General features: G+C 39.0%; 1 protein-coding gene across 2 annotated transcripts in view; it reads left to right on the top strand.

Moving 5' to 3' along the window:
* LOC104588335 (ABC transporter C family member 2-like) overlaps nt 1-19,357 on the top strand; it is a 107,220-nt gene extending 87,863 nt beyond the window's left edge. For both annotated transcript variants that reach the window (XM_010246215.3, XM_010246214.3), the window contains 5 exons: nt 8,407-9,163; nt 15,220-15,341; nt 15,733-15,978; nt 16,954-17,377; nt 18,731-19,357. In XM_010246215.3, coding sequence (XP_010244517.2) covers nt 8,407-9,163; nt 15,220-15,341; nt 15,733-15,978; nt 16,954-17,377; nt 18,731-18,828 — 1,647 coding nt within the window. In that variant the 3' untranslated portion in view covers nt 18,829-19,357. The remainder of the gene's footprint in view (nt 1-8,406; nt 9,164-15,219; nt 15,342-15,732; nt 15,979-16,953; nt 17,378-18,730) is intronic.
* Nucleotides 19,358-24,447: the final 5,090 nt, after the last annotated feature.

Here is a 24,447-nt window from a genome sequence, read left to right as displayed (position 1 = left end):
TGGTCCAGTCTCTGGGAACTGGTTTGTTACTATGGACATCACCTTTTTCGAACCTACATACTTCTTCTCAAGGAATCCTTCTCAGGGGGAGTGTTTTGGGGAAGTAAGTCAGTAGTCTATCCCTCTCCTAGTTCTAGTTCCTGTGTCTACTACTGTGCTTGACAACCATCCGATGTCACCTACCTTGCCACCCCCTTTGCGTTCCGTCTCACAGTATTACTCGCGACAGAGACTTCATAAGGAGGTTGATTCCACTATAGCAGAACTCACACCACTTCCTGTCGATCCCTTGGAGACTCCAGATTCGGTTGATACAGATCCAGGTATTCCTCTTGATCCCTCTACTATTTCAGTTCCCATTGGTCCCACTAACACTGTTACAGATAACCTTGATCTCCCTATTGCTCTTAGAAAAGGGAAGAGGAAGTGCACTGCTCATTGCATATCACAATACTTATCCTACAGTGGACTTTCTCCTTCCTACCGTGCTTTTCTCTCTTCTCTTGATTCCGTGTCTATACCCAAGGGTGTTAGTGAGGCTCTCTCCAAATCTGAGTGGAAGGCAGCTATGCAAGAAGAGATGGAGGCTTTGATTAAGAATCAGACATGGGAGATTGTGGACCTACCAGAAGGCAAGGAGACAGTTGGATGCAAATGGGTTTACATAGTAAAGTATAAGGCAGATGGAAGCATAGAGAGGTACAAGGCAAGACTTGTTGCAAAAGGATACACACAGACCTATGGCATTGATTATCTAGAGACTTTTGCACCAGTTGCAAAGATGACCTCTGTTCGGATACTCCTTTCTCTTGCTGCCTTATACTCTTGGCCCTTGTTTCAACTGGATGTGAAGAATGCTTTCCTAAATGGGGATCTGCAAGAAGAGGTGTATATGGATCTTCCAGCTGGTTTTTATGATAATGCTAAAGAGGGAAAGGTATGCAAGCTGAAGAAGTCACTATATGGCTTCAAACAATCTCCCAGAGCATGGTTCGACAAATTCTGAAAGGCCTTGATTGTTTTTGGCTACACTTAAACTCAATCTGATCACACCTTGTTTGTGAAGCGCAGGGGATCCTTGGTGTCAATCCTAATTGTTTATGTGGATGATATTGTTGTCACTGGGAATGATCTGAGTGAGATTGATAGTCTGAAGAGGAACCTGCATAAGGAATTTGAGATTAAGGACCTTGGAGAACTGAGATACTTCTTAGGCATTGAAGTTGCAAGATCAAAACATGGAATTTTTATCTCTCAAAGGAAGTATGTCTTGGACCTTCTCCAAGAAACAGGGAAACTTGGAACAAAGGCAGCTAGCACCCCCATTGATCAGAACCATAGAATCAGTGTATCAGAAGGTGAACCAGTAAAGGACCTTGGGAGGTACCAAAGACTTGTGGGTCGGCTACTATACTTGTGCATGACAAGACCGGACATCTCCTATGCAGTAAGTGTAGTGAGCCAATACATGCATGCTCCACGAGACCAACACTGGAAGGCAGTTGACAGGATCCTTGCTTATCTGAAGGGACATCCAGGCAGAGGCATATTGTTTATTGATCATGGACAACTCAAGCTAGAGACCTATAAAGATGCGGACTGGGCAGGATGCCTCGATGACAGAAGATCAACTTCAGGAGTGTGCACCCTAGTTGGGGGTAACCTAGTCTCATGGAAGAGTAAAAAACAAACAGTTGTGGCAAGATCAAGTGCAGAAGCCGAATATAGGGCCATGGCACATGGAGTTTCAGAACTTCTCTGGATCCGTTCTCTGTTGGAAGAAATCGGTGTTCAGGTAGAAGAACCTATGATGCTATACTGCGATAACCAGGCAGCAATTAATATTGCTCATAATCCAGTCCAGCATGACCGAACTGAGCACATTGAAGTAGATAGACATTTTATCAGAGAAAGGGTAACTTCTGGAGAAGTTTGTCTTCCATACATTTCTTCTGATCTGTTCAGGTAGAAGAACCTATGATGCTATACTGCGATAACCAGGCAGCAATTAATATTGCTCATAATCCAGTCTAGCATGACCGAACTGAGCACATTGAAGTAGATAGACATTTTATCAGAGAAAGGGTAACTTCTGGAGAAGTTTGTCTTCCATACATTTCTTCTGATCTGCAACTTGCTGATGTCCTCACAAAAGGTGTTGCAAAGAATAAGCTGGAGCATGATCTACGCAAGTTGGGGATGTATGACATCTACTCCCAACTTGAGGGGGAGTGTTGAGTGGGCCGACTTGTCATTAGTTTATTTTCTTTTAAATTAAGATGTTGTTGGGCCTTGGGCCCATTAGTTTTTATTTTTTAAAAGAGCTGTAATTACTTAGTTTGAGTTGCCGCCCTACTAAGGGCATCTTTGTAATATCTCATACTTAAGTTAATTATAAATAGAATGAGGGGCTGGCGGCTAGGGTTATGTTAATCTATCCTAGTCGACCTTCTTCTCTTTTCTTCCCTTTCCTCTGTCTCTTGCTGAAATCCCCAACTTTCTACTCTTCCTTTCACAAGAAGCTTGGCCGAAATCAGCACATAAGGCTTTTTACTTAATCTATGATCCAAGGAATTCTACGATTACTTGAGGCTGTAGCATGATTTGCAGAAGCACGAATACCTGAATGGGCAAAGGCGGATGTAGAGGGGGTGCTTGAGGAGGATGATGCAACAGTAGACTCCAAGTGATGTATCAACTTCCCATATCTCTCAAATTCTGCCTTCACTACTACCAGTTGTTCCACAACAAATTATTCTTCACTTTCAGATACTGTAGCAACATTTGCATTCTTGGGCTTTCCAGACTGACTACCCTTCTTAAAATTGTTGTTGTTTCAAAACCTTTCTGGACGAAGATCTGGATGGAGTTTCCAACAAGAACCCTTCGTATGTTTTGACTTCTTGCAATATTCACATATCACCTCCTTTTTTTCATTTACCCCTTTTGGTTTTAATCCAGCATGTGCAAAATGTTCTGGGGGAGGTGGGGTCAAATAGTGTTGACTATTTGAATATTTTGCCTTGTAATATCAAATTCAGGATCAAGTCTTGTAAGGAATTCAAAAACTGTATTTCTTTCCACAAATTTCCTAAAAGTTTCTGCATCTTTGGTGCTTTCCCATACAACTGCTTCCATAACATCTATCTCCTGCCATAGTGACTTCAACATTGAATAGTAGATAGCCACACTCTTGTCCCCCTGTTTTAAATTTTTCACATCATTCTTCAGTTTGTAGTCCCTTGCAACTTTTAATTTCTGAGAGTATGTTTCTGTAACACTATTCCCAAATTTCCTTGGCTGAAGTCATCCATAGATAGTGTTGACTTATGTGGGGCTGCATAGAATTTACCAACCACCCAATAACCGTGTAATTGTCTTGCATCCATTTCTCATATGTAGTATCAGTCTCTTTTGGCATCACCTTACTACCTGTGAGAAACCCTAGTTTACCTCTACTACAGACATGGATCTTAACAGATTGTGCCAAGCAAGATAATTTGTTCCGTCAAGTTTAATTGTAGTCACTCCTGTCAGAATGGAATATACAGGACCAACCTTCGACATCGGGATTTGCTTCATCTCACTTCTAGATTGCTCCATTAATCAAACGAAAATCAAAAAACAAAGTTTTCAACTTTTATAGGCCTAACTAAGGTCAGTCAACACTCAAAAGTCCCAAAACTAGGGTTTCATCGTACTTGGCCTCTGGGGAGAAAGAGAGAAGAGGTAGCCGCTCAAACCAGAGCAATCCAAACCACTTCCAATTGTAGCCGCCCACTTTTGGAGATAAAAGGGAACCCTCCAAGCCTTGAGCGCCACACCCAAACAACCTCTTCAACCTGTAACTGGAAACTCTCTAGTCAGCTAGGGTTTTGGGAAAAATTCTGCAGTCCCACTTTCTTGGCAATCTTCGGCCAACTTCTGACTCTCCAAACCCTTTACCAACTAGGTAAACAAGATCTCTGATTGATCAGCAATTTATCTCTCCGTACACCTTTCAATTAGAAAAAAAAGGTGTATGGTAAAAGAAGGAAAAAAAAGAGAAAACGAAGAAAGACCTGCTCTGATACCAAGATGTGATCCAAACCAATAAAATTAGAGAAAGAAAGGAGGAGTTCGATAATCTCCTCTTCCCCTACTCTAATCTTTTATTAGACTTACTTAACTTACATAGTTTACAAGAAGGCCCTAAGTAGGTGTCCACATCAGCAATACACTTAAAAACAAAACAAAAGCTAAAGGCCCATAAAGAAAGAAGGCCCAATAAGAAAACATAACAAGAAGGAACTAATAAGAATGACACCAAAGGACTACGGCCTATTCGGCCCAATCTCTCTACAAAGTGCAAGAGGTTTGATGAATGATCCCATGTCGTTCTAAGTATTGTTGAAATGGTGTATAGAAATATTCTTTTCCATTATTAGATGAAGAATCTTTATGTGAGCACCAAATTGAGTTCAAATTTAGTCATGAAATTTTTGAAAATTGGGGAACACTTCACAACTTTGTTTGGACCCCAAATTTCACTCTTTTCTTTCATAAGATAAAGCCATGTCATTCTTGAATAATCCTCAACAAAAATTACAAAATTCTTACAACCATTATATATAAAGAACTTTGTTTAGACCCCAAATATCAAAATGGACTAAAGCAAAACGACACAAACTACAATTGTCGACTCTAGGATTACCGGTGGTGTTTTCCATACTGACATGACTCACATTCCAATGAAAAAAGACGATGCAATGAGGGAATAATTGAAGTGTCTTGAGAGATGGATGACCAAGCCTGCAATGCCACTAGAAAGGTGTAAGAGAAGACTAGAGAGCTACTGTCAAACCACCATCATCAAGATAATACAATCCCCCAGGTTCTTGCCCTCCACCAATCTTCATCGCCGTCTTGAGATCCTGAAAAGCACAAGAACCAGGGAAGAAAGTTATAGAACAATTGAGAGATTTGGTTAATTTGCTAATAGGCATAAGGTTAAAAGGAAATTCGAACACATACTAAAATACAACGATGCAATTTCAACATTACCAACACCACAAATAGGAGAGGTAGAACCACTAGCTAAAGTAACTGTTTGTAATGTAGAGGATGAAGAAAGGGAGGAAAACAAACCCGGAGTCCTAGTCATATGATTGGAAGCTCCAAAATCGATAATCTAGTGTGAAGGTTTGGCTGCCAGACAAGCCATACTTGAGTGGGCAAGAGTGGCAGTATTCTACTAGGAGGTAGCCCGATGAAACATTTCTTACTCATCATCTCCTTCCCAAAGGCACTAGTAGATGTAGAGAGTGCTTGATCGGTTTTCTGAACATCAACTCAAGGTTCAAAGTATCGACATGTAACGGCCCATATCGGCTGATATGTATCATTCCGAGACCCCTCCGATACGCCCCTACAGTGGGTGTATCGGGGGTCTAACTGGTTCAGGGGGTGGAGGAGCCCTAAACCAGCCCTCCTAAACTAGTTGCGAAAAAAAAAGCAATAAAATGCAGTATCAATTCGCCCTATACGCCCCTACTGGCATATCGGGCGTATCGATATTTTGAACCTTGCATCAACTATTTTGAACCTTCCCTGTAATAATATGTGCACTTCCTAGGCCCATTACCACAACCTCCCCTTGAGTCTCGACCTCCACTACGTCCATCACCATGATTCAACGTAAGACCACCACAACCTCCCTAAACTCCATGACCTCTTCTATTTCCATGGCCTCCCCCTCTCGTCATTGCAAAGGCTAATCTATCTAAAATGGTGGAACCCTTTAAATACCCAATAGTAATCCTATAGAGTCAAGCAAACACCTTCCCAAGGGAAGGGCAGAACCTCCTAGAATTTGATCTCTGACTAGTTCATACTCAGCCTTCAAACCCACTAAAAATCTAATCACATAAAGTTTCTCCCTTTGTTTTTGCTGAATTTTAGCATCCGATGTCAAGGGATGATAGATATTGAGCTCACTTGGAAGGTTCCTCATACTAGCATTATGCTCCTCAAGTGTTTAATTTCCATGTTTTAGATTAAAATATTCTTGATGGAGCTGATATACTCTTGTAGTGTTATCTTGTCTAGAATAAAGCTTCTTGGCATGGTCTTATATCTCCTTAGCCATATCAAGAAACATAAAATTCACACTGATTTTGGGTTCCATACTATTCCACAACCACGTGATAATTGTGCATCTTCTTGTTCCTAATCACTATATCCTTGGGAATCAATGAAGGGTTTTTCTTCTTTCACATGTTTCGCTTTCTTCTTGGCCCTAAGAAAGACCTCTACTGACTTGGTCCATGGCACATAATTCTCTCCATATAGATGTCATTTGTACATTCAAAAAATCAGGGGTTATAGCACTTATTTTGTCACTTCACCCCACAGCACCACACTACACCACTACCAATCAACTACAGCAGAAACATGTGCTATAACAGATTTCAGCACTGTTCTGTATTCTTAGGGCTGTCAATGGGTCGGGTCCGACCCAGCAGACCTGATGGAACCGAACTGATTGGGCTGGTTCTGGTTCCGGGAACTAGAACTGACAGGTTGGTTCTGGGTCCTGATATAGGGTCCCGATTACTATCAGTTTGGAACCAGTTCTACCAGTCCCGAACCGATTCAGACCCAACCCAATATATATAATATTAAATAAATAAATTATATATACTATACATATAATATATAGAATATTTAATATATATTAAACATAAATATTTATTTTTTATTTATTATAATTGGGCCTGTTGGGTCAGACCCAATTGTCCCGAGAACCTATTGGTTCGATTGTGGGTCCAAAAATTTCAGACCCTATCAGGTCTGGTTCCGGGTCCAGGTCCTTAACATTTCATGTTGGGTCGGTTTCAGTTCCAGCTGGTTCCAATCCAGACCCGACCGTTGACAGCCCTATGTATTCTCACACCTATCACCCACTTTCCGTAACAGGAAACACACAGAAACTCACTTCATATGCATACCTGCTAATAGGCAGTCCACAATAGGCCCTGAGATCCACAACCGTACCCTTTCAGATCACTGAAACACCCCACACAAACTGATCACTGACAGTCCCTCTTTGATGCACCGATTAGAGGGTTTTTCTAAAACTCCACTGAAACAACACCTACTGCAGCACCTAGAGGCATGAATACCTCCCTAGAGAGAAAATGATCACTCCTTTGTGGCCTCTCTTCGATCCTCCAGGTAATACTAAGAAATCTCAAAATTGGTGTGCTGGAAGGCGCTAAAAGAGAGAAAAACTGGGCAGGAAATCAGAGCTCTGATACCATGTTATTAGTTTGATCAGATCTGATTTCTGTCCTGGAATAAAAGAAAAAAGAAGAGAAGAAGAGATGGTTAAATGGTCGTTGCTTGAAAGAAAAATCACATATTCTCAGCCAACCAGAATTGTCTATATAGGTTTGTAATATTAAGTACAAAGACTTTTGTGCCCCTCTTTATGGATGGGACACCCTACTTAACTTTAGACATAATAGACAAAACACCTTTAAATAAAACATTGTGAAATGACTTTAAGTACCCCTGGACTGTCGACTCTAACAAGGAGAGGCATACCTGATAACCTTAAGTGACCTGAGGTGCAATATGAAGTATGGCATGCTCATGACATATAACTGAGGCGTGCACCTAAGTTGAATAAAAAATGACAATTTCACAGTGCAATTAATAGGTTCGAGCTTAATTATTATTATATTTGTCTTTGAATAAAAAATGACAATTCAAAAAGAAATCATAACTATGTTTTTTTATTTAGGAATATCAAAACTCACTAGGAATACTGTGAGTTACCCCAATAGGCCCTAAACAGAAAAGAAAAAGCCCATTGGGAAGAAATAGATTAGAGCAATGACTATCTTATTTTGGTTTTATTTAAAAAAATGTGCAATTGTGATGCTTATGCCTCAATTTAGGCAAGTGAAATGCCAAACTTCAGGCCCAATAGGCCCTAAACAGAAAAGAAAAAGCCCATTGGGAAGAAATAGATTAGAGCAATGACTATCTTATTTTGGTTTTATTTAAAAAAATGTGCAATTGTGATGCTTATGCCTCAATTTAGGCAAGTGAAATGCCAAACTTCAGGCTTTAGTGTTTTAATGCTTTGGCCCAGTATTCATTTAAAAGTATCATTGTAGTCAAAAGCAGAGTGATAATGTGAGGGTGGAGAGCAGAGATGAAGCATGTTTCCAATGGGAAAGTGCATTAAACCAGGACTGTTTAATCACATGTTGAAAATTATGCTTGTTTTGTCCTGAAAACTATGATTTTCTCAGAATTTCTTGCTCATGTTTAATAGTTGCCAAAACATTTTTCATTTCATAATCTCTGGTAATATGAGTAGGTGTTCTAACAATGCAAGACTTTTTTATTTGACAGAGCACTGCTCGCGAAGTTAAACGGCTGGATTCAATAACCAGATCTCCTGTCTATGCACAATTTGGAGAAGCACTGAATGGTTTAACAACCATTCGTGCATACAAGGCCTATGATCGGATGGCCAACATTAATGGGAAATCAATGGACAATAATATTAGATTCACTCTTGTGAATATGAGTTCAAATCGTTGGCTTGCTATCCGGCTTGAAACATTGGGAGGAGTTATGATCTGGTTAACAGCATCGTTTGCAGTCATGCAGAACCAACGGGCAGAAAATCAGGTTGTGTTTGCATCTACAATGGGTCTTCTTCTCAGTTATGCTTTAAATATCACAAACCTGTTGACTGCTGTTTTAAGACTTGCAAGTCTGGCTGAGAATAGTTTAAATGCTGTGGAGCGAATAGGAACATATATTGTGTTACCTTCTGAGGCTCCAGCCATTATTGAGAGCAACCGCCCTCCACCAGGATGGCCCTCAACAGGATCTATCAAATTTGAAAATGTTGTCTTACGATACAGGCCTGAACTTCCTCCTGTGCTGCATGGCTTGTCTTTCTTGATTTCTCCTAGTGAGAAGATAGGAATAGTAGGCAGGACTGGAGCTGGGAAATCGAGCATGCTTAATGCTTTGTTTCGGATTGTAGAACTTGAAAGAGGAAGAATTTTAATTGATGATTGTGATGTTGCAAAGTTTGGTCTGATGGATTTACGCAAAGTTCTTGGGATTATCCCACAATCACCAGTTCTTTTCTCAGGTATGTGGTATCCATCTTGATCTTCACCACCAAAACAGCTTATTTGATTTTGTTAGTGGTGTTAGTGAAGGGGTATTTCAGTCTTTGTACTTGTTGAGAATGCTGATGTGTACTGTTATGTTAGTTCGAGTGCCTCTTACTTAAAGAAGGGCACTCAAGTCTTTTTCAATAAGTCAATAATATAATAATAGGTCTGGCCGAATCAAGGGATTAACTTTTTTCCCTAATTCGAACCAGCCTTTCTCTCTTTTCTCTCTTCTCTCTTTTCTTCTTTCCTCTCCTACTTCTTGCTGTCTACTTTACTCTACAGTCAACGAACAAGACAGAATTCTATGGCAGGTCAAACTTCAACATGGTATCAGAGCTAGGTTCACCAAATCAGACTTGCTAGAATTCTGCCTTCTGCGCATTCGAATTAGGGTTTCACTTGGGGTTCTCAGTTGTGAGTTGGAGACTGGGAAAAGGGCTGAAAAGGAGTGATCGCCCTCTTCCCTAGGAGGTCTCTATGCCTCCGATTGTGTCGTTGGTGATTGGTTGCTGTGGTTTCTAAGCCCTAGTTAGGGCTGGTACGTGTGGTGCAGTGGTGTCTCAGCCCTTCGTATGGTTGGCCTTCAGGCGATGAGGTAAAGTTTTTTTTATATATTTTTTTTGTTATGGAATACATGAGAGGTGTAGTACAGTTCGCATGATGGGTTTTCAGATTGCAGTATGCTAGGGTTTATGCTAGGGTTTATTCTGGTTTGTGTGTGATTCGAATGGCAATAGTGTCTACTTAATGGTGAAGCTTCCTATAGTTGTGGATTAATGTTGGTGGTGTTACAAGTGTGGTTTTCAGCTTTTGATATCGCTGAAATCAGTGTGTAGACCTCGGTGAGTAGGGGTTGTGGTGTTGTAGTTTTCAACATTTAATACTGCTGAAATCAGTGTACAGACTTCGGTGAGTAGGGTTTGTGGTGTTGCAGTTCTCAGCTGTTGAAATCAGTGTGCAGATTTCGATGAAGTGTCTGTGTGTAGTGTGCAGTGTGTAGTGCTCCTAATTCAGTGCTCAGAATTAAGGGAGTTCGGCAATGGCAGATAACAGTGATAGTAAACCTAGTGTCATGATATCTACTGACTACCTGAATGTCCAAATGACCTCCATTAAACTGAATGGAGAGAATTATGTCCCTTGGGCCAAGTCTGTAGAGGTTTTTCTGAAGGCGAAGAAGAAAGTGAAGCATATAAGAGAGGAGAAACCCCCCGCTAATTCTCAGGAGTATGAAGACTGGGAACAGGAAGATGCACAGATCATTACATGGTTGTGGAACAGTATGGAACCCAAAATCAGTGTGAACTTCATGTTTCTTGACACAGCCAAAGAGGTGTGGGATCATGCCAAGAAACTGTATTCAGGTCAGGATAATACCACTAGGGTATATCAACTGTATCAGGAATACTTCAATCTGCAACAGGGAAATCAGAGCCTTGAGGAGTACTATGCCAATGTGAGGAATATCCGTAATGAGTTAAATGTCTATCATCCTCTCACTTCAGATGTCAAAGTTCAACAGCAACAGCGAGAGCAGCTTGATGTAACACGGTTTCTGGTGGGGCTGAAGTCTGAGTATGAACCAGTACGAGCCCAGATACTAGGGGGATCTGCTCTTCCATCTTTAGAGGAGGTGTTTGCTCGTCTTCGGAGGGCTTCCATTGGATCTATGGACTCTAATGTCTCCGATAAATCAGCATTTGCAGTGTCAAGAGGCCGAGGTGGCAGAAGTGGGACTCGAGGAACCCAGCCTGGCAGGAGTGGTAGTGGTGGATCTACACATATCCGTGGTGGTGGTCGTACTGGAGGCAGAGATTCAGGGGGAGCTCGTGGTAGAGGACGTGGCTCGGGTCCACGGAAGTGTACTCACTGTGGTTTGGATGGACATACCATTAACTACTGCTATGACTTACATGGTCCTCCCTCGACGTGGGCCAACCATGCCATGACTAGTGACACCAGTTTCAGCCCTACACAGGAGAAACGGTCAGCTGACCCGATGCCTTCTACTCCCTCAGATGGTCCAGGCAAGGAGATGGTGAGTGTTCCTCGTGATGAGTATGAGAGGTTTGTTCAATCCAAGTCGCAGCAGAACACAGCTTCCTTTGCACACTCAGGTATGGCTTGTTTGGCATCCACACCCAACCCCTGGATTATTGACTCTGGAGCCTCCGATCACATGACGGGAACTCCAGGTGTGTTTTCATCTCTCACTCATTGCTCAACATCACAATCTGTTACCCTTGCTAATGGCTCCACGTCATCTATCTGTGGTGTTGGTAATGTTGACCTAGACCCTGTATCCCTATCCTCTGTTTTATATGTACCTAAGCTTCCATTTAATCTTATGTCTGTTAGTAAGCTAACCAAGTCACTTAAGTGCTCCATCACTTTTTACCCTTCTATGTGTGTTTTTCAGGATCTCAAGACGGGGATGAAGATTGGTGGAGGGCATGAAGCCGGTGGACTGTATTATCTTGATGGTGGTGGACGAACGTCAACGGCTCTTCAGTCATCCATTTCTCCTCTCCAGTGGCACTGTAGATTTGGTCATCCTTCGCTGAAAGTGTTGCAGTCCTTAGTCCCTTCATTGAGTCAACTTTCTGTTTTAGATTGTGAGTCTTGTCAATTTGGGAAACACCATCGTGTTCCCTTTCGTTCTAGGGTCGATAACCGTGTGTCGAGTCTTTTTTCTTTAATTCATTCAGATGTTTGGGGTCCTTATAAAGTGATGTCATATAATGGATACCGATATTTTGTTATTTTTGTTGATGACTGTTCAAGAATGACGTGGCTCTATTTAATGAAAGAAAGAAGTGAATTATTTTCCATCTTCCAGAAATTTTATGCTGAGATCCGTAATCAATTTGGTGTTCACATCAAAATTTTCCGTTCTGATAATGGTCGTGAATACTTGTCTTCATCTTTTCGAGAATACTTGGACCAACATGGCATTATACACCAAACTTCATGTACCTATACTCCGCAACAAAATGGGGTTGCTGAGAGAAAGAACCGCCATCTTGTAGAAACGGCACGCTCCCTCATGCACCACATGAATGTTCCCAAAACTTTTTGGAGCGATGCAATGCTCACCTCTTGTTTCTTAATTAATCGGATGCCCACGTCTATCCTTGATGGTCGTTCTCCTTTTAGTGTCTTATTCCCCAACATGTCTCCGTTTCCGCTTTCTCCTCGGGTATTTGGGTGTGTCTGCTTTGTTCATAATCTGAGTCCCGGGACTGACAAGTTAGATGCACGTTCCATGAAGTGTATCTTCCTTGGTTATTCCCGAACTCAGAAAGGGTACAAGTGTTATCATCCTAGTTCTCGTCGTTCCTTGGTATGTGCTGATGTTACATTCTTTGAGTCTACTCCGTTCTTCGTGGGGTCCGGTGCTGCTGCTTCCCCCACATCACCACCTCCTCTTCCTCTTCCTGTGGCTGATCCACCTCCTTTGGTTCCAGTCATGCCTACGTCCTTGCCTCCGGTGCCACCATTGGTTGACCGTCCACCCATCCGTCACGTGTATACACATCGCCCACGTGTACCGGCTGCAGCTCCTCCAGCTTCATCACCGTCGACAGATCCAGCTCCAGCTTCGACACCAGCCTCCGACCTAGATCTTCCTATTGCCTTACGGAAAGGTAAGCGTACTTGCACCCTTCACCCTATTTCCAATTTTGTTTCACTTACCCACCTCTCCGCTTCCCATCGCCAGTTCATATCTTTGTTATCCTCCGTGGTTGTTCCTAAGGATGTCCAGGAAGCCCTTACCTCTCCAGAGTGGTGCCGTGCTATGGAAGAAGAGCTCTCTGCCTTGCATCATAATCACACTTGGGATCTCACCGCTCTTCCTCCTGGGAAGCAGGCTGTCGGTTGTAAGTGGGTGTATAGTGTTAAGTACTTGCCAGATGGTCGTGTTGAGCGCCTGAAGGCGCGGCTGGTTGCCAAAGGGTACTCCCAAACCTATGGCATTGACTACACGGAGACGTTCTCCCCGGTTGCTAAGATAGGGTCAGTTCGTGTCGTCATCTCTCTTGCAGCTATGTCTGGTTGGCCTCTCCATCAGCTCGATATCAAAAATGCCTTTTTGCATGGGGATTTGCTCGAGGAGGTCTACATGGAGCAACCACCTGGGTTTGTTGCTTAGGGGGAGGATGGTAAGGTATGTAGACTTAAGAAGGCTATTTATGGACTTAAACAGTCCCCTCGAGCATGGTTTGGTAGGTTCAGTGAGGTGGTCAAGAAGTTTGGTCTGAAACAGTGCCAAGTTGATCACTCTGTCTTCAGTCTTGACTCTTCGGCAGGTAAAATAATATTGGTGGTGTATGTGGATGATATCGTTGTGACTGGGAATGATAAAATGGGCATTGACAGATTGAAGGCATTCCTACAGGAACATTTTCAGACAAAGGACCTTGGCAAGTTGAAATACTTTTTGGGCATAGAGGTAGCAAGATCTAAGCATGGCATTAATTTGTGCCAGAGGAAATATGTGCTTGATTTACTGGAAGAAACAGGATTGTTGGGTACTAAACCGGCTGAGACACCTATGGAAACAAATACGAGGCTGAGCAGTGATATAGGTGAAGTGTTTGAAGAGCCTGGAAGATACCGACGACTTGTAGGCAAACTAAACTATCTAACCATTACTCGGCCAGATATTTCATTTGCGGTTAGTGTGGTGAGTCAGTTCATGCAGAAACCTTTGGTCCCACATTGGAATGCAGTGCTAAGGATTGTGAGGTATCTGAAAGGAGCTCCTGGTCGTGGTTTGCTGTACAGAAGTGGTGGAAAACTGGTAGTAGAAGGATACACCGATGCTGATTGGGCAGGTTCTATGTCTGATAGACGATCTACCACAGGCTATTGCACCTTTCTGGGGGGTAACCTGGTAACATGGAAAAGTAAGAAGCAAACAGTTGTGGCAAGAAGCAGTGCAGAAGCGGAATATAGGGCCATGGCACATACTGCTTGTGAACTAGTGTGGCTGAGGAACCTTCTACAGGAGATAGGATATGACATCAGTACTCCAATGAAGCTCTACTGTGACAATCAGGCAGCGGTTCATATCTCTTCCAATCCAGTGTTTCATGAAAGAACCAAGCACATCGAAGTTGACTGTCATTTTGTGAGAGAGAAGGTGCTGAATGGGGTGATAGAAACTGCATATGTTAGTACGGGAAACCAGTGGGCAGACTTGTTTACAAAAGGCTTGAGTCGAGGGAGAGTGGACTACATATGTAACAAGCTGGGATTATATGATATATACTCACCAGCTTGAGGGGGAGTGTTAGTGGTGTTAGTGAAGGGGTATTTCAGTCTTTGTACTTGTTGAGAATGCTGATGTGTACTGTTATGTTAGTTCGAGTGCCTCTTACTTAAAGAAGGGCACTCAAGTCTTTTTCAATAAGTCAATAATATAATAATAGGTCTGGCCGAATCAAGGGATTAACTTTTTTCCCTAATTCGAACCAGCCTTTCTCTCTTTTCTCTCTTCTCTCTTTTCTTCTTTCCTCTCCTACTTCTTGCTGTCTACTTTACTCTACAGTCAACGAACAAGACAGAATTCTATGGCAGGTCAAACTTCAACAGATTTGAACAACCTACATGGCCCACCAAAACAGTAGTTAATTGAAGATGCATCACAGCATTCATTAATAGAAAATCCTTGATATTATAGATTTGTATTTTGAAGTTCTTCAAATAACTCCCCCCAGCCCCCAACACAAAATAAATAAATTAATTAGCTACAAAGGTAAACAAAGAAAGGGAATATTGCTTTGTCTAATGAGAAAAACTCCAGACTATATGATCTAGCATGAGACATGGTAGATTGGACATGCCCATGCAAAAACACCAAGTCAAAGAACAAGATGTTAAAAAAGCACCATATTACCTAGGTGTTGCCAGGACAACTATGATTGTAACTGATATAGATTCTCACTCAATCTCTCATATTGATGTGGATTAAGTTGATCTTCCGATTGTAACTAATATGAATGCTCATTTATTTGTTTTCTAGGAACTGTACGATTCAATCTTGATCCTTTCAATGAGCATAATGATGCTGATCTTTGGGAGTCTTTAGAAAGAGCACATCTAAAGGATGTAATCAGAAGAAACTCTTTGGGTTTGGATGCTGAGGTATGTTGCTCAAATTTGTTTCTTTATTTTTTCTTTGGGTGGGAGCAAAGTTACCATATAGAAACAGATTTTGTGACACCTAATGAACAGGCAGCAATTGGGATTTAAGATCTAATTGTCCAAATCTAGTAAATTTCTATTTACCTATTCATTTTCTTGGTTGCTAATAATGTTAAATGATTGTCTATTCCAACCTTTGTTTAGCCGCTGTCTGGAATATGACGTTCCATAAAATAGGTATTTGATTGGACAATTACAGATTCATTACATTCTAATAAGAAGACAAAACCTCAGCATGCATGATTGAGAAGTCCCAACAATGTTTCTTATCAAATAAACTAGAAAACGTGCATAATATTTTAACACAGATGTCACTCTTTGGTGTGTCAAGGTTTCTGAGGCAGGGGAAAATTTCAGTGTTGGACAGAGGCAACTGTTAAGTCTGGCACGTGCTTTGCTGCGGAGATCAAAGATTCTTGTTCTTGATGAAGCCACGGCTGCTGTTGATGTTAGAACTGATGCTCTCATCCAGAAAACCATTAGGGAAGAGTTTAAATCATGCACAATGCTTGTTATTGCTCACCGACTGAATACCATCATTGACTGTGACCGAGTTCTTTTGCTTGATGCTGGCCAGGTACTTCAAGCATTTTAACTTTGCTTGTATGCTCCTATTGTCTTTCACATCATTGTTGTCACAGATTCGTGGGTTTTAGAAACCCCAGGCCTAAAATTGTTTAAAACCCAGTCAAACCACTATGGGCTTGTCAGGTTTTCTGAGAACTCACTGGATTTTTAAAGCATGGCTAATGTTTGTCAAACCATCTGGGTAATTGGTCTCTCTGTACATATGCTTTTTGCACAAAAGGTGCACTTGAAGACTGGAGCTTGTGTCTCTTGTGTGGTGGAAAAAACAAAGGCCATTAAACCTCAACTCGTCATCATGTATTAAATGGCCTATACAGTAATTATAGAAACATAAAAATTTATTTTAACTAGATAAACATTATTAGTTATGTAATTTATTAATATAATAAACACAATTATGTCTATAATTACTCAACTAAATATAGATAATAAACAGATTTTTATATTTTTATTTATGATGCCACATTTACTGGGTCAACTGGTGGCAATTGACCCATGATTAATCTCTTTTCATGGACTTGTGAATGATTCAATGATCTGGGTCTGACTGTACCTTGCTATCTTCGTAGGACAAATCAAATCTTGGTGGATGAGTATGAAGAAAGACATCTTTATTTAATTTAATGATGCTAACCATCTTTTAGATACACACAACTCCTCTTCTGGTTTGTGCTAAAGAATGCAATAGATCAGATGTTATAAGATTCATACAGGACATGATAGATAAGTATGGTACTTGGCCTAAGAAATTTCCTTGATAACACCTATCCAGTGTGTCTGCTTTGTCAGCAGTAAATGAGCTTTCTTCTCAAGGGTACAAAATTTTCTTTTTTAAAAGTGGACAAGCCAAATTCTGGAAATCAGCTAATAAAATTCCAAGTCTATTTCATATTCAAATTGTTATATCCCATGTTTCTATTTATAGTTTTGATACTGTACCTGAAGATTAAATGCTTTTATTCAGGTTCTAGAGTTTGATACACCAGAGGATCTTCTGTTAAATGAAGGGAGCGCTTTCTCTAAGATGGTTCAAAGTACAGGATCTGCAAATGCCCAGTATTTACGCAGCTTAGTTCTTGGAGAAGGTGAAAACAGGTCAACCAGAAAAGAAACCAGGGGGCAAGATGGACAGAGAAGATGGCTAGCCTCTTCCCGCTGGGCTGCTGCTGCACAGTTTGCCCTGTCTGTTAGTCTGTCTTCTTCGCAGAATGATCTCCAAAACCTGGACATTGAAGATGAGGACAGCATTATCAAGAAAACCAAGGATGCAATCATTACTCTTCAGTGTGTATTGGAAGGGAAGCATGACAAAGTCATTGAAGAGACACTGAATCAGTACCAGGTTTCTAGAGGTAGATGGTGGTCAGCTCTCTACAAAATGGTTGAAGGTGCGTGCATGATAGTTCTAAATGCATACATGTTTACAACTTCACATGCATGGGGTCATTATCCAATATTCTTCCTGGCTTGAGGTCTTGGGTGGGGTTGACTGGATACAGACCTAACCTTTGGCATTTTTTGTTCAAGGTGGATGCTCACAGATTTGAATCTGTATTCTTGATGCTTGTCTGCCCAAGGTTTTACAAATTGCTCCAATCAGTGGTCCCTATGCATAAATATCTATATACATAATGCATGTGTATTTGTATAGTAAGGGGAAAAAGAATTTTAGGATTTACTGTTTTTTATGGTTAAAAAGCTAATCTATTAAGATACATCATCAATACAATCATCCCAAAGAACTTCTAACAATCAAAAAGGAGGTTCCTTATCCCAAACTACTTTAGATGAAAGTAATTTAGCTTTTTTTAGTGATACAAATGTGCAGCTCTATTACCCAACATGTAGAGAATCTTAAAGTATTCACAATTTCTAAATAAGACCAGGGGCAGCAAGGACTATGTCCATTCAAAACAGAAGTATCTTCTAGTTAATTTAATCCGGTTCCAGCATGATTCGCTTCCATATTTCGAATTTTGATCAACCAGATTTTTTAGAACATCAGGTGACCCTTATCAAAAGGGAGAATCATGAAAATTCCTTCCCTACAATATCTTCAGATTTTAAATAATTCGATTTCAACAAACTAAACCACAAAGCACTCAAAGAAACAAGGAATCTTCATGAGAGTTTCAGCAAGAGAAGCGGATTGATATCCCCAGCTCTCCTGATACCCAAACCACTCCATAGAAGAAATATAGATTCCCAATCACACCATCTTTATCCACCACTCTTATCCTTTTTGTTATGCCAATTCTATAGGAGGTAATTGGGGTCGTCATGGTTTTTCTTATTCACTAAGGGATATAGAACTAGTTAAATTTTACTTTTCTTACGATTTATAACAAATTGGAAAACCAAATCCCACTGAACCATATTTAACTAGAAAAACTTCAAGTATCTGAGACCATATTGCCTATGATTATGCAATTACATGGTCCTAGCCAGACAACAAAATTTCTTAATTTATTTTTTCTTTTTCTTTTGGCTTGTGATTAGATGAATAGTAAAAAAATTATTAGATGGAACTGGAAGGAACCTCCTGTAATATTTACAATGGAAGGTTATAGAAATGATTTTTGTACAATATGAAGAAAGTGATTGGTATGCTCCATTGAACTCGATGGAACCTCCTGTAAATGCACAATGGAAGATGATAGAAATGATGCAACTATATGATCATTGTAGGAAAAAAGATGTGCGGTTTTGGTGGTTCTGATTAAAATTGGTTACTGCTTCAGGTCTTGCAGTGATGAGCAGGTTGGCTCGCAACAGGCTTCAACAATCTGACTATGGTGTTGAAGACGGATCAGTTGACTGGGACAGTATTGAGATGTAGGATGCTACCTTACCAATGTTCACATCCTTTTAGAATAATGAATACCTGATGACAAGAGAAACAATGAAGTAAAAGCAATGGAACTGCATCAGAATCTACCATAGACAGCTCTGCTCAAGCTAGAAATAAGGAATGCTGATAATCCTTTCTTCCAGGAATTATATGTTGATTAGTGGTACTTACAGATTCAAGATTTTCTTATGTTTCATGTGAAAGTTTACAGATGCATTAGGATATATCATTAGGCATTTCTATAGGTGTACCTTTTTTTGTGTAGGGGACAGGGGCGCATATGGGGGTATGGTTGTGTGTGTGTGTGTATGTGAGAGAGAGAGAGAGAGAGATGATTGAAGGGAAAACTCACTCAGTTCAATGAGATTGCGAGAGACAAATCACAAATCTCTATTGTTTACAATGAATTCAATAGAAAGAGAAACGCTAGGAAACTTTTATTTTTGGCGAGTTACACTAGGAAACTGAATGTTGCAAAACAATCCAATATTTAAAAGGTGTAAATTTCCCAAGGTTATGTTTGCTTGCAGTGCAATTCCATTTACACTAGTACAAATACATGGGAGTACAAATGAGAAAATTGCAGATTATGATTCATTTTTGTTTTGGCCTGTACTTTATTTTGCTTTAGGTTTTATTTTACTTTTGCCTGCACTGCTAACAAACAAACAAAAAGTAAAACTTGTAGCAAACTTAAACCACTATTTGGACTTAATTCATTTGCACTGCCAAAGTTATGCACCATTGCAAATTAAATTACACTACACCACTAACCAACGAAGCCTAAACAAAAGAATTTTAAGCAGAATAGGACTTGGATCACCATTCATTGTTGACAATTACGATTCAAGACTAATCTGTTCGGTATAAAAGATGAGTCATGTGTAAAAAGGCTTTGTGATTATCAAGCTGGGAACAAGGTTCAAAATATAGGGCGTATCGGGCAAATGGATACTACTTTTTTCTTTACTTTTTATTTTTTATTTTTTCTCAAATTGGTTTAGGGGGGCCGATTTAGGGCTTTTCCACACCGTGAATTGGTCAAACCCCCAATACACCCACTATAGGGGCGTATCGGAGGGGTCCCAGAACAATACATATCGGCCGAGACAGGTCGATTATGTCGATACTTTGAACCTTGGCTGGGAGTCTGGGACTATAATAATATAATGATAGGAGCTGATACCCAATTCTCAAGAAGGAACGATGTAGATGCTTCTCAAAAGGTAACGAGAAAGAGGAAACTCTTTAGATTTTGCGTGAAGTAGACAAGTGATTTACTAGAAACGACATGTTTGGGCGCAACTGAAATGTATTTCTTCTCATCAACTCAACTCTGTTTAGTAATATTGGGAACTGAATTTGGAACATGAAAAGAGAGAAATACCAAGTACTGGAGAAAACCTTTACCTACAAACTTACCAGTTACCACCCCTACTTTGGAAAATTCTACATTTCCTATTTAATTGTTTAAAAGAAGTGAAAAAGTCAGATTTTCATTTCAAAGGAAAGAGTTTTATGCAAGGTTCAAAATATCAATATGCCCCTACCGGCGTATCGGGCGAATTGATACACACTTTTGTGCTCTTTTTTTTATTTATTTTTTAAATCAGTTCAGGAGGGCTGGTTTAGGGCTCCTCCACCCCTTGAGCCAGTCAGACCCCCGATACACCCACTATAGGAGCATATTGGAAGGGTACCGAAACAATATGTATCAGCCAATATGGGACGATATGTGTTGATACTTTAAACCTTGGTTTTATGAATAAAAATGTTTATTTGAAAGTTGAAGCAGAAGCTGGACCATTACATGTCATAAACGGCAGTACTACGAAGTTTTACCCTTTGACAATTATTGTAAATTGAATATCACTTATTCTAAGAATCAATGTTAATAAATTTCTTGAAAAAAAACACTAACATATTCTTAGGTTCTCAAATAACGATGCCATATCTCCTTTGGGAGCCATTTGAATCTTTGAAAAACAAACTTTACTAGTCGGGATCCATGCGATCCACGGGTTTTATTTAACTAAAACCAGAGGAGCCTGATGACATTTCCAATTGGGCCAAGTTGGTTCAAATCCAACCCAAGCATATCGTTATTAAAACAAAATTTACATATCGTTATATAAACTCCATTAAATGTATTCTTATTTAATATTTTTTTTAATTTTTAATTATTATAAATAAAAATTAAATGAATTTTATTTGTTATTAATTATAATTTTATTCATAATTTTTACTAATTATTTTAGATGAAATTGTATTAATTTAAATTTCAAAATTAAAAATTATTCTTAAAAATAAATTTTTATTATTTCAGAACAAAATAGAAGGAGATTTGTTTAGAAAAATTAAGACTTGTATAATTCCCAATTGTACCGAACTGGTCTAAGTCCAAACCAAAAATTATTAATTTTTATTACTCTTTTTTAAATTAGATGATTGATCTTTATTATTTTTATATGATTGTTAATCTAGAAATTTTTGAATGAAGTATCGTTCTTAGTTTAATAATAATATTATTAACCAAATATATAACTAACGTTATATATTTATTTACTAGCGGGAACCCATGCGATGCATGGGATTTGTTAAGTAAAAGCTAAACAATAGAAACACATAAGAGTATACAATTGTTTTATATTTTTTTAACTTTTTAAATAATTAATAACTATTTATATTTTATATACTACTTTTAATAATTTCTTTTCAATACAAAAATAACAACAATTAATTTTAACTAGGGTTGTTCATCAAATTGATGAAACCGACCAACTCGACCCGAGTTGGTAAGTTTTCTAGTATTTCCAGTCGGCTACAAATGGCAACGAGGGGGGGCAGGAACGAAAAGCTTCTCCCCATCCCCGTCCTTGTGCCCACTAATCCCCACCTCCACAAGGAATCCCATCCCCGTAGGGATCCCCACTCCCCCATGATTTTTTATAATGTCAATCATTTTGTTTTTATTTTTTATTTTATTTATAAAAATAAAAGTAAAATAATTAAAATTTAAAATCCTATTAGAAAATATTCAAATATATTAAATAATATTTTTAAATAATATATAGACGTATGTGTACATATATACATATATATTAGTGGGGATCCCATGGGGTGGGGATCGAGGTCCCTATGGGGTGAAGAGTGCTCTCCACGTCCCCACCAATGGGGATGGAAATTTCCCAATCCCCTTCTCTGCAGGGGATGGGGGGAACCATCCCCATCCCCACCCCATTCGGGGCGGATCCCCATGGAGATCAGGGAAATGGGGAAATTGCTATCCCTACGATTGGCTTTGGTTCAACAATTTCCTAACCCCATCGAATTGGATCAATTTTGCTTTGGCCATTTGTAAATCGAACACCCTAAGCATAGATATATGTTAATATTTTATATTTTAATATAGGAAAGTGGCAAATTTCTCATATTTCTTAGTCTAAAATATTTTATATCATAAATTTAATTTTTAAATTTATTTTTTTACTAATGTCACTATTTTTTAATTTTTTAAGTTTAAATCTTTTGGACCGACCGACCAAACCAAAAATCTGCCCAAACTGATGCAACTCGAGTTGGCCAATTTTCACTAATGGATAGTTGGTTTCGGGTGACCAACTCCCCAACCTAACTAGGTTGATTTGGTTGGTCAAACAACCTACAACCGAGTCGAGCCAACTTGTGAGCACTCCTAATTTTAGCTAAATTAATAGTCTAATCTCTAATAAATTAGTTTAATCTCCAATAATAACTAAAAATTTATAGCAAAAATACACAATTATTAAAAAACAATAAGTACAATAAATTAAATTTAAAAGTTAAATAATAGTAGTTTAATCTTTAATAATTATTGAAAATATATTTAATCACAAAAGACAATAAATATTTACTAAAGATAAAATAAATATTAATTTTAGTATAGATAAATAAATAATAAATATATAATAACATTTTAATATTATTATTAATAAACATTTTTTTGAAAGTTATTTTCAAGAATTATTAATTGATATACATAAAATTAGTTATTTACAATATTATTTAGTTATTTAAATAACTAAATGGGATGAGAAATAGAAAATGGGAGGGAGGGTACTGAGAGGATATTCACATGATTTTTGTCATTTTGTGTCCGGTTCAACCGGTCACTTTAGTTAATGGCCAAAAGCCCGTTAACGTTAGATTCTTTTCACCCAACCAACGTGGTCGCCTTTCATTGGTAGGTTCATGCATCCCGTGAACCCACGGGTCCACAGAACACGGACTATTAGAAAAGGCATGCATGTACAACCCCAGTTTCAAGAAACTATCTGCATTTTTTATGAAGTTAAGACGTCTGGTTTCCTAAACTGCCAAACGTTTCAAACTCTAAAAGGTATTAGCATGCGCACTGGGGTTGGTTTCTTGGAGTCTAATTATTAACAATACCAACCATGACTGTATCTGACCAATTATTTGTTTGGTCAGATATAAATGAAATGTTTTTTTTTATTGGTGCAAATTTGGCACTCTATCTGTACCAATCTCTCCGTAGCATGTTTAATTTTTCCTTCTTCTTTCATTGTTCTTCTTTTAACTATTAGTAAATATGTACATGTATTTGCACGTGACAGTATCTCTAAAACAACTATTTATAATCAATGGACAATTTTTAAATGGCTATAACTTAATAAGTGGGTAGTTTCTAAACAGTTATGAGTGAACAGTTTATGAAGTGAGAATAAATGATGCATATGCCCTCATTGTGCCTGCTGTGTGCTTAGACAAAAGGGATATAAAATATCCAATGAAAAATCCAGAAAAAAGAGGATTCGCTCTTTTATAAATAATATAGATATAGATTTATTTAATCTTATCAGGGTTGTTTTGCTTTTGCACAATCGTTGTTTAGATTGTAAGCCAACGGTGAGTGTGATCCCCCTTAGGAAAGACCAAAAGGGCATACAACTTTGTATATGAAAGATACTTCTTTTCTTTGTACGTAGATGTGCCTCTTTCGAGTGAAAAGAGCAAACATTGATATTTTGGATAAAAGAGGATCTTTTTTGGAAAGGATAAGAGGTTGAGAGAAAGAGGGTGTTCTTTGTAAAAGAGTGGTTTTTTTCTATTTGAAAGGGTTCGTGAGTTTGAGTGAGGAAAGTGAGAACAAGTATATACGAGAGCTGAGGGTTAATTGGGATGTAAATGACAAGGAATTGTTCACTATCTCTCATCATTTTTCATCGGCAGGGATGGATGGATTTATCTCTCCCGTAGATGTAGGTGATTTTTTTTTTTTTTTTTTTTCTGAGAACAGATCCAAAGCAAATGTATCGATTTGGGAAATCTGATACAGTCAACTAATGAATAATTGATACAAAAGCTTTTTTTTTTTCTTCTTTAATTCTTCTCTAAGTTATCTAGTTTTCCTTCTTAAATTTCTGGTTGCTTTCTATTTATTCTGTCTATAGAACACATAAACTTGAGCCCAGCTGTGAGATTGATTCCTCACCTCTATTTCCTTTTCTTTTTATCTGTGAAAACAAGCTATCTAGCTGATTTTTTTTTTTTGAATTCTGAGCTGAACTTATGTACATCTTCATACTCCAAGGCCCTCTTTTCTAT

This window comes from Nelumbo nucifera, chromosome 3 (assembly GCF_055504915.1).
Source record: "Nelumbo nucifera cultivar China Antique chromosome 3, China Antique-T2T, whole genome shotgun sequence".
NCBI classification, from domain to species: domain Eukaryota; kingdom Viridiplantae; phylum Streptophyta; class Magnoliopsida; order Proteales; family Nelumbonaceae; genus Nelumbo; species Nelumbo nucifera.
Note: the sequence above shows the minus strand (reverse complement) of the source record. Positions and strands in the feature narration are given on the sequence as shown.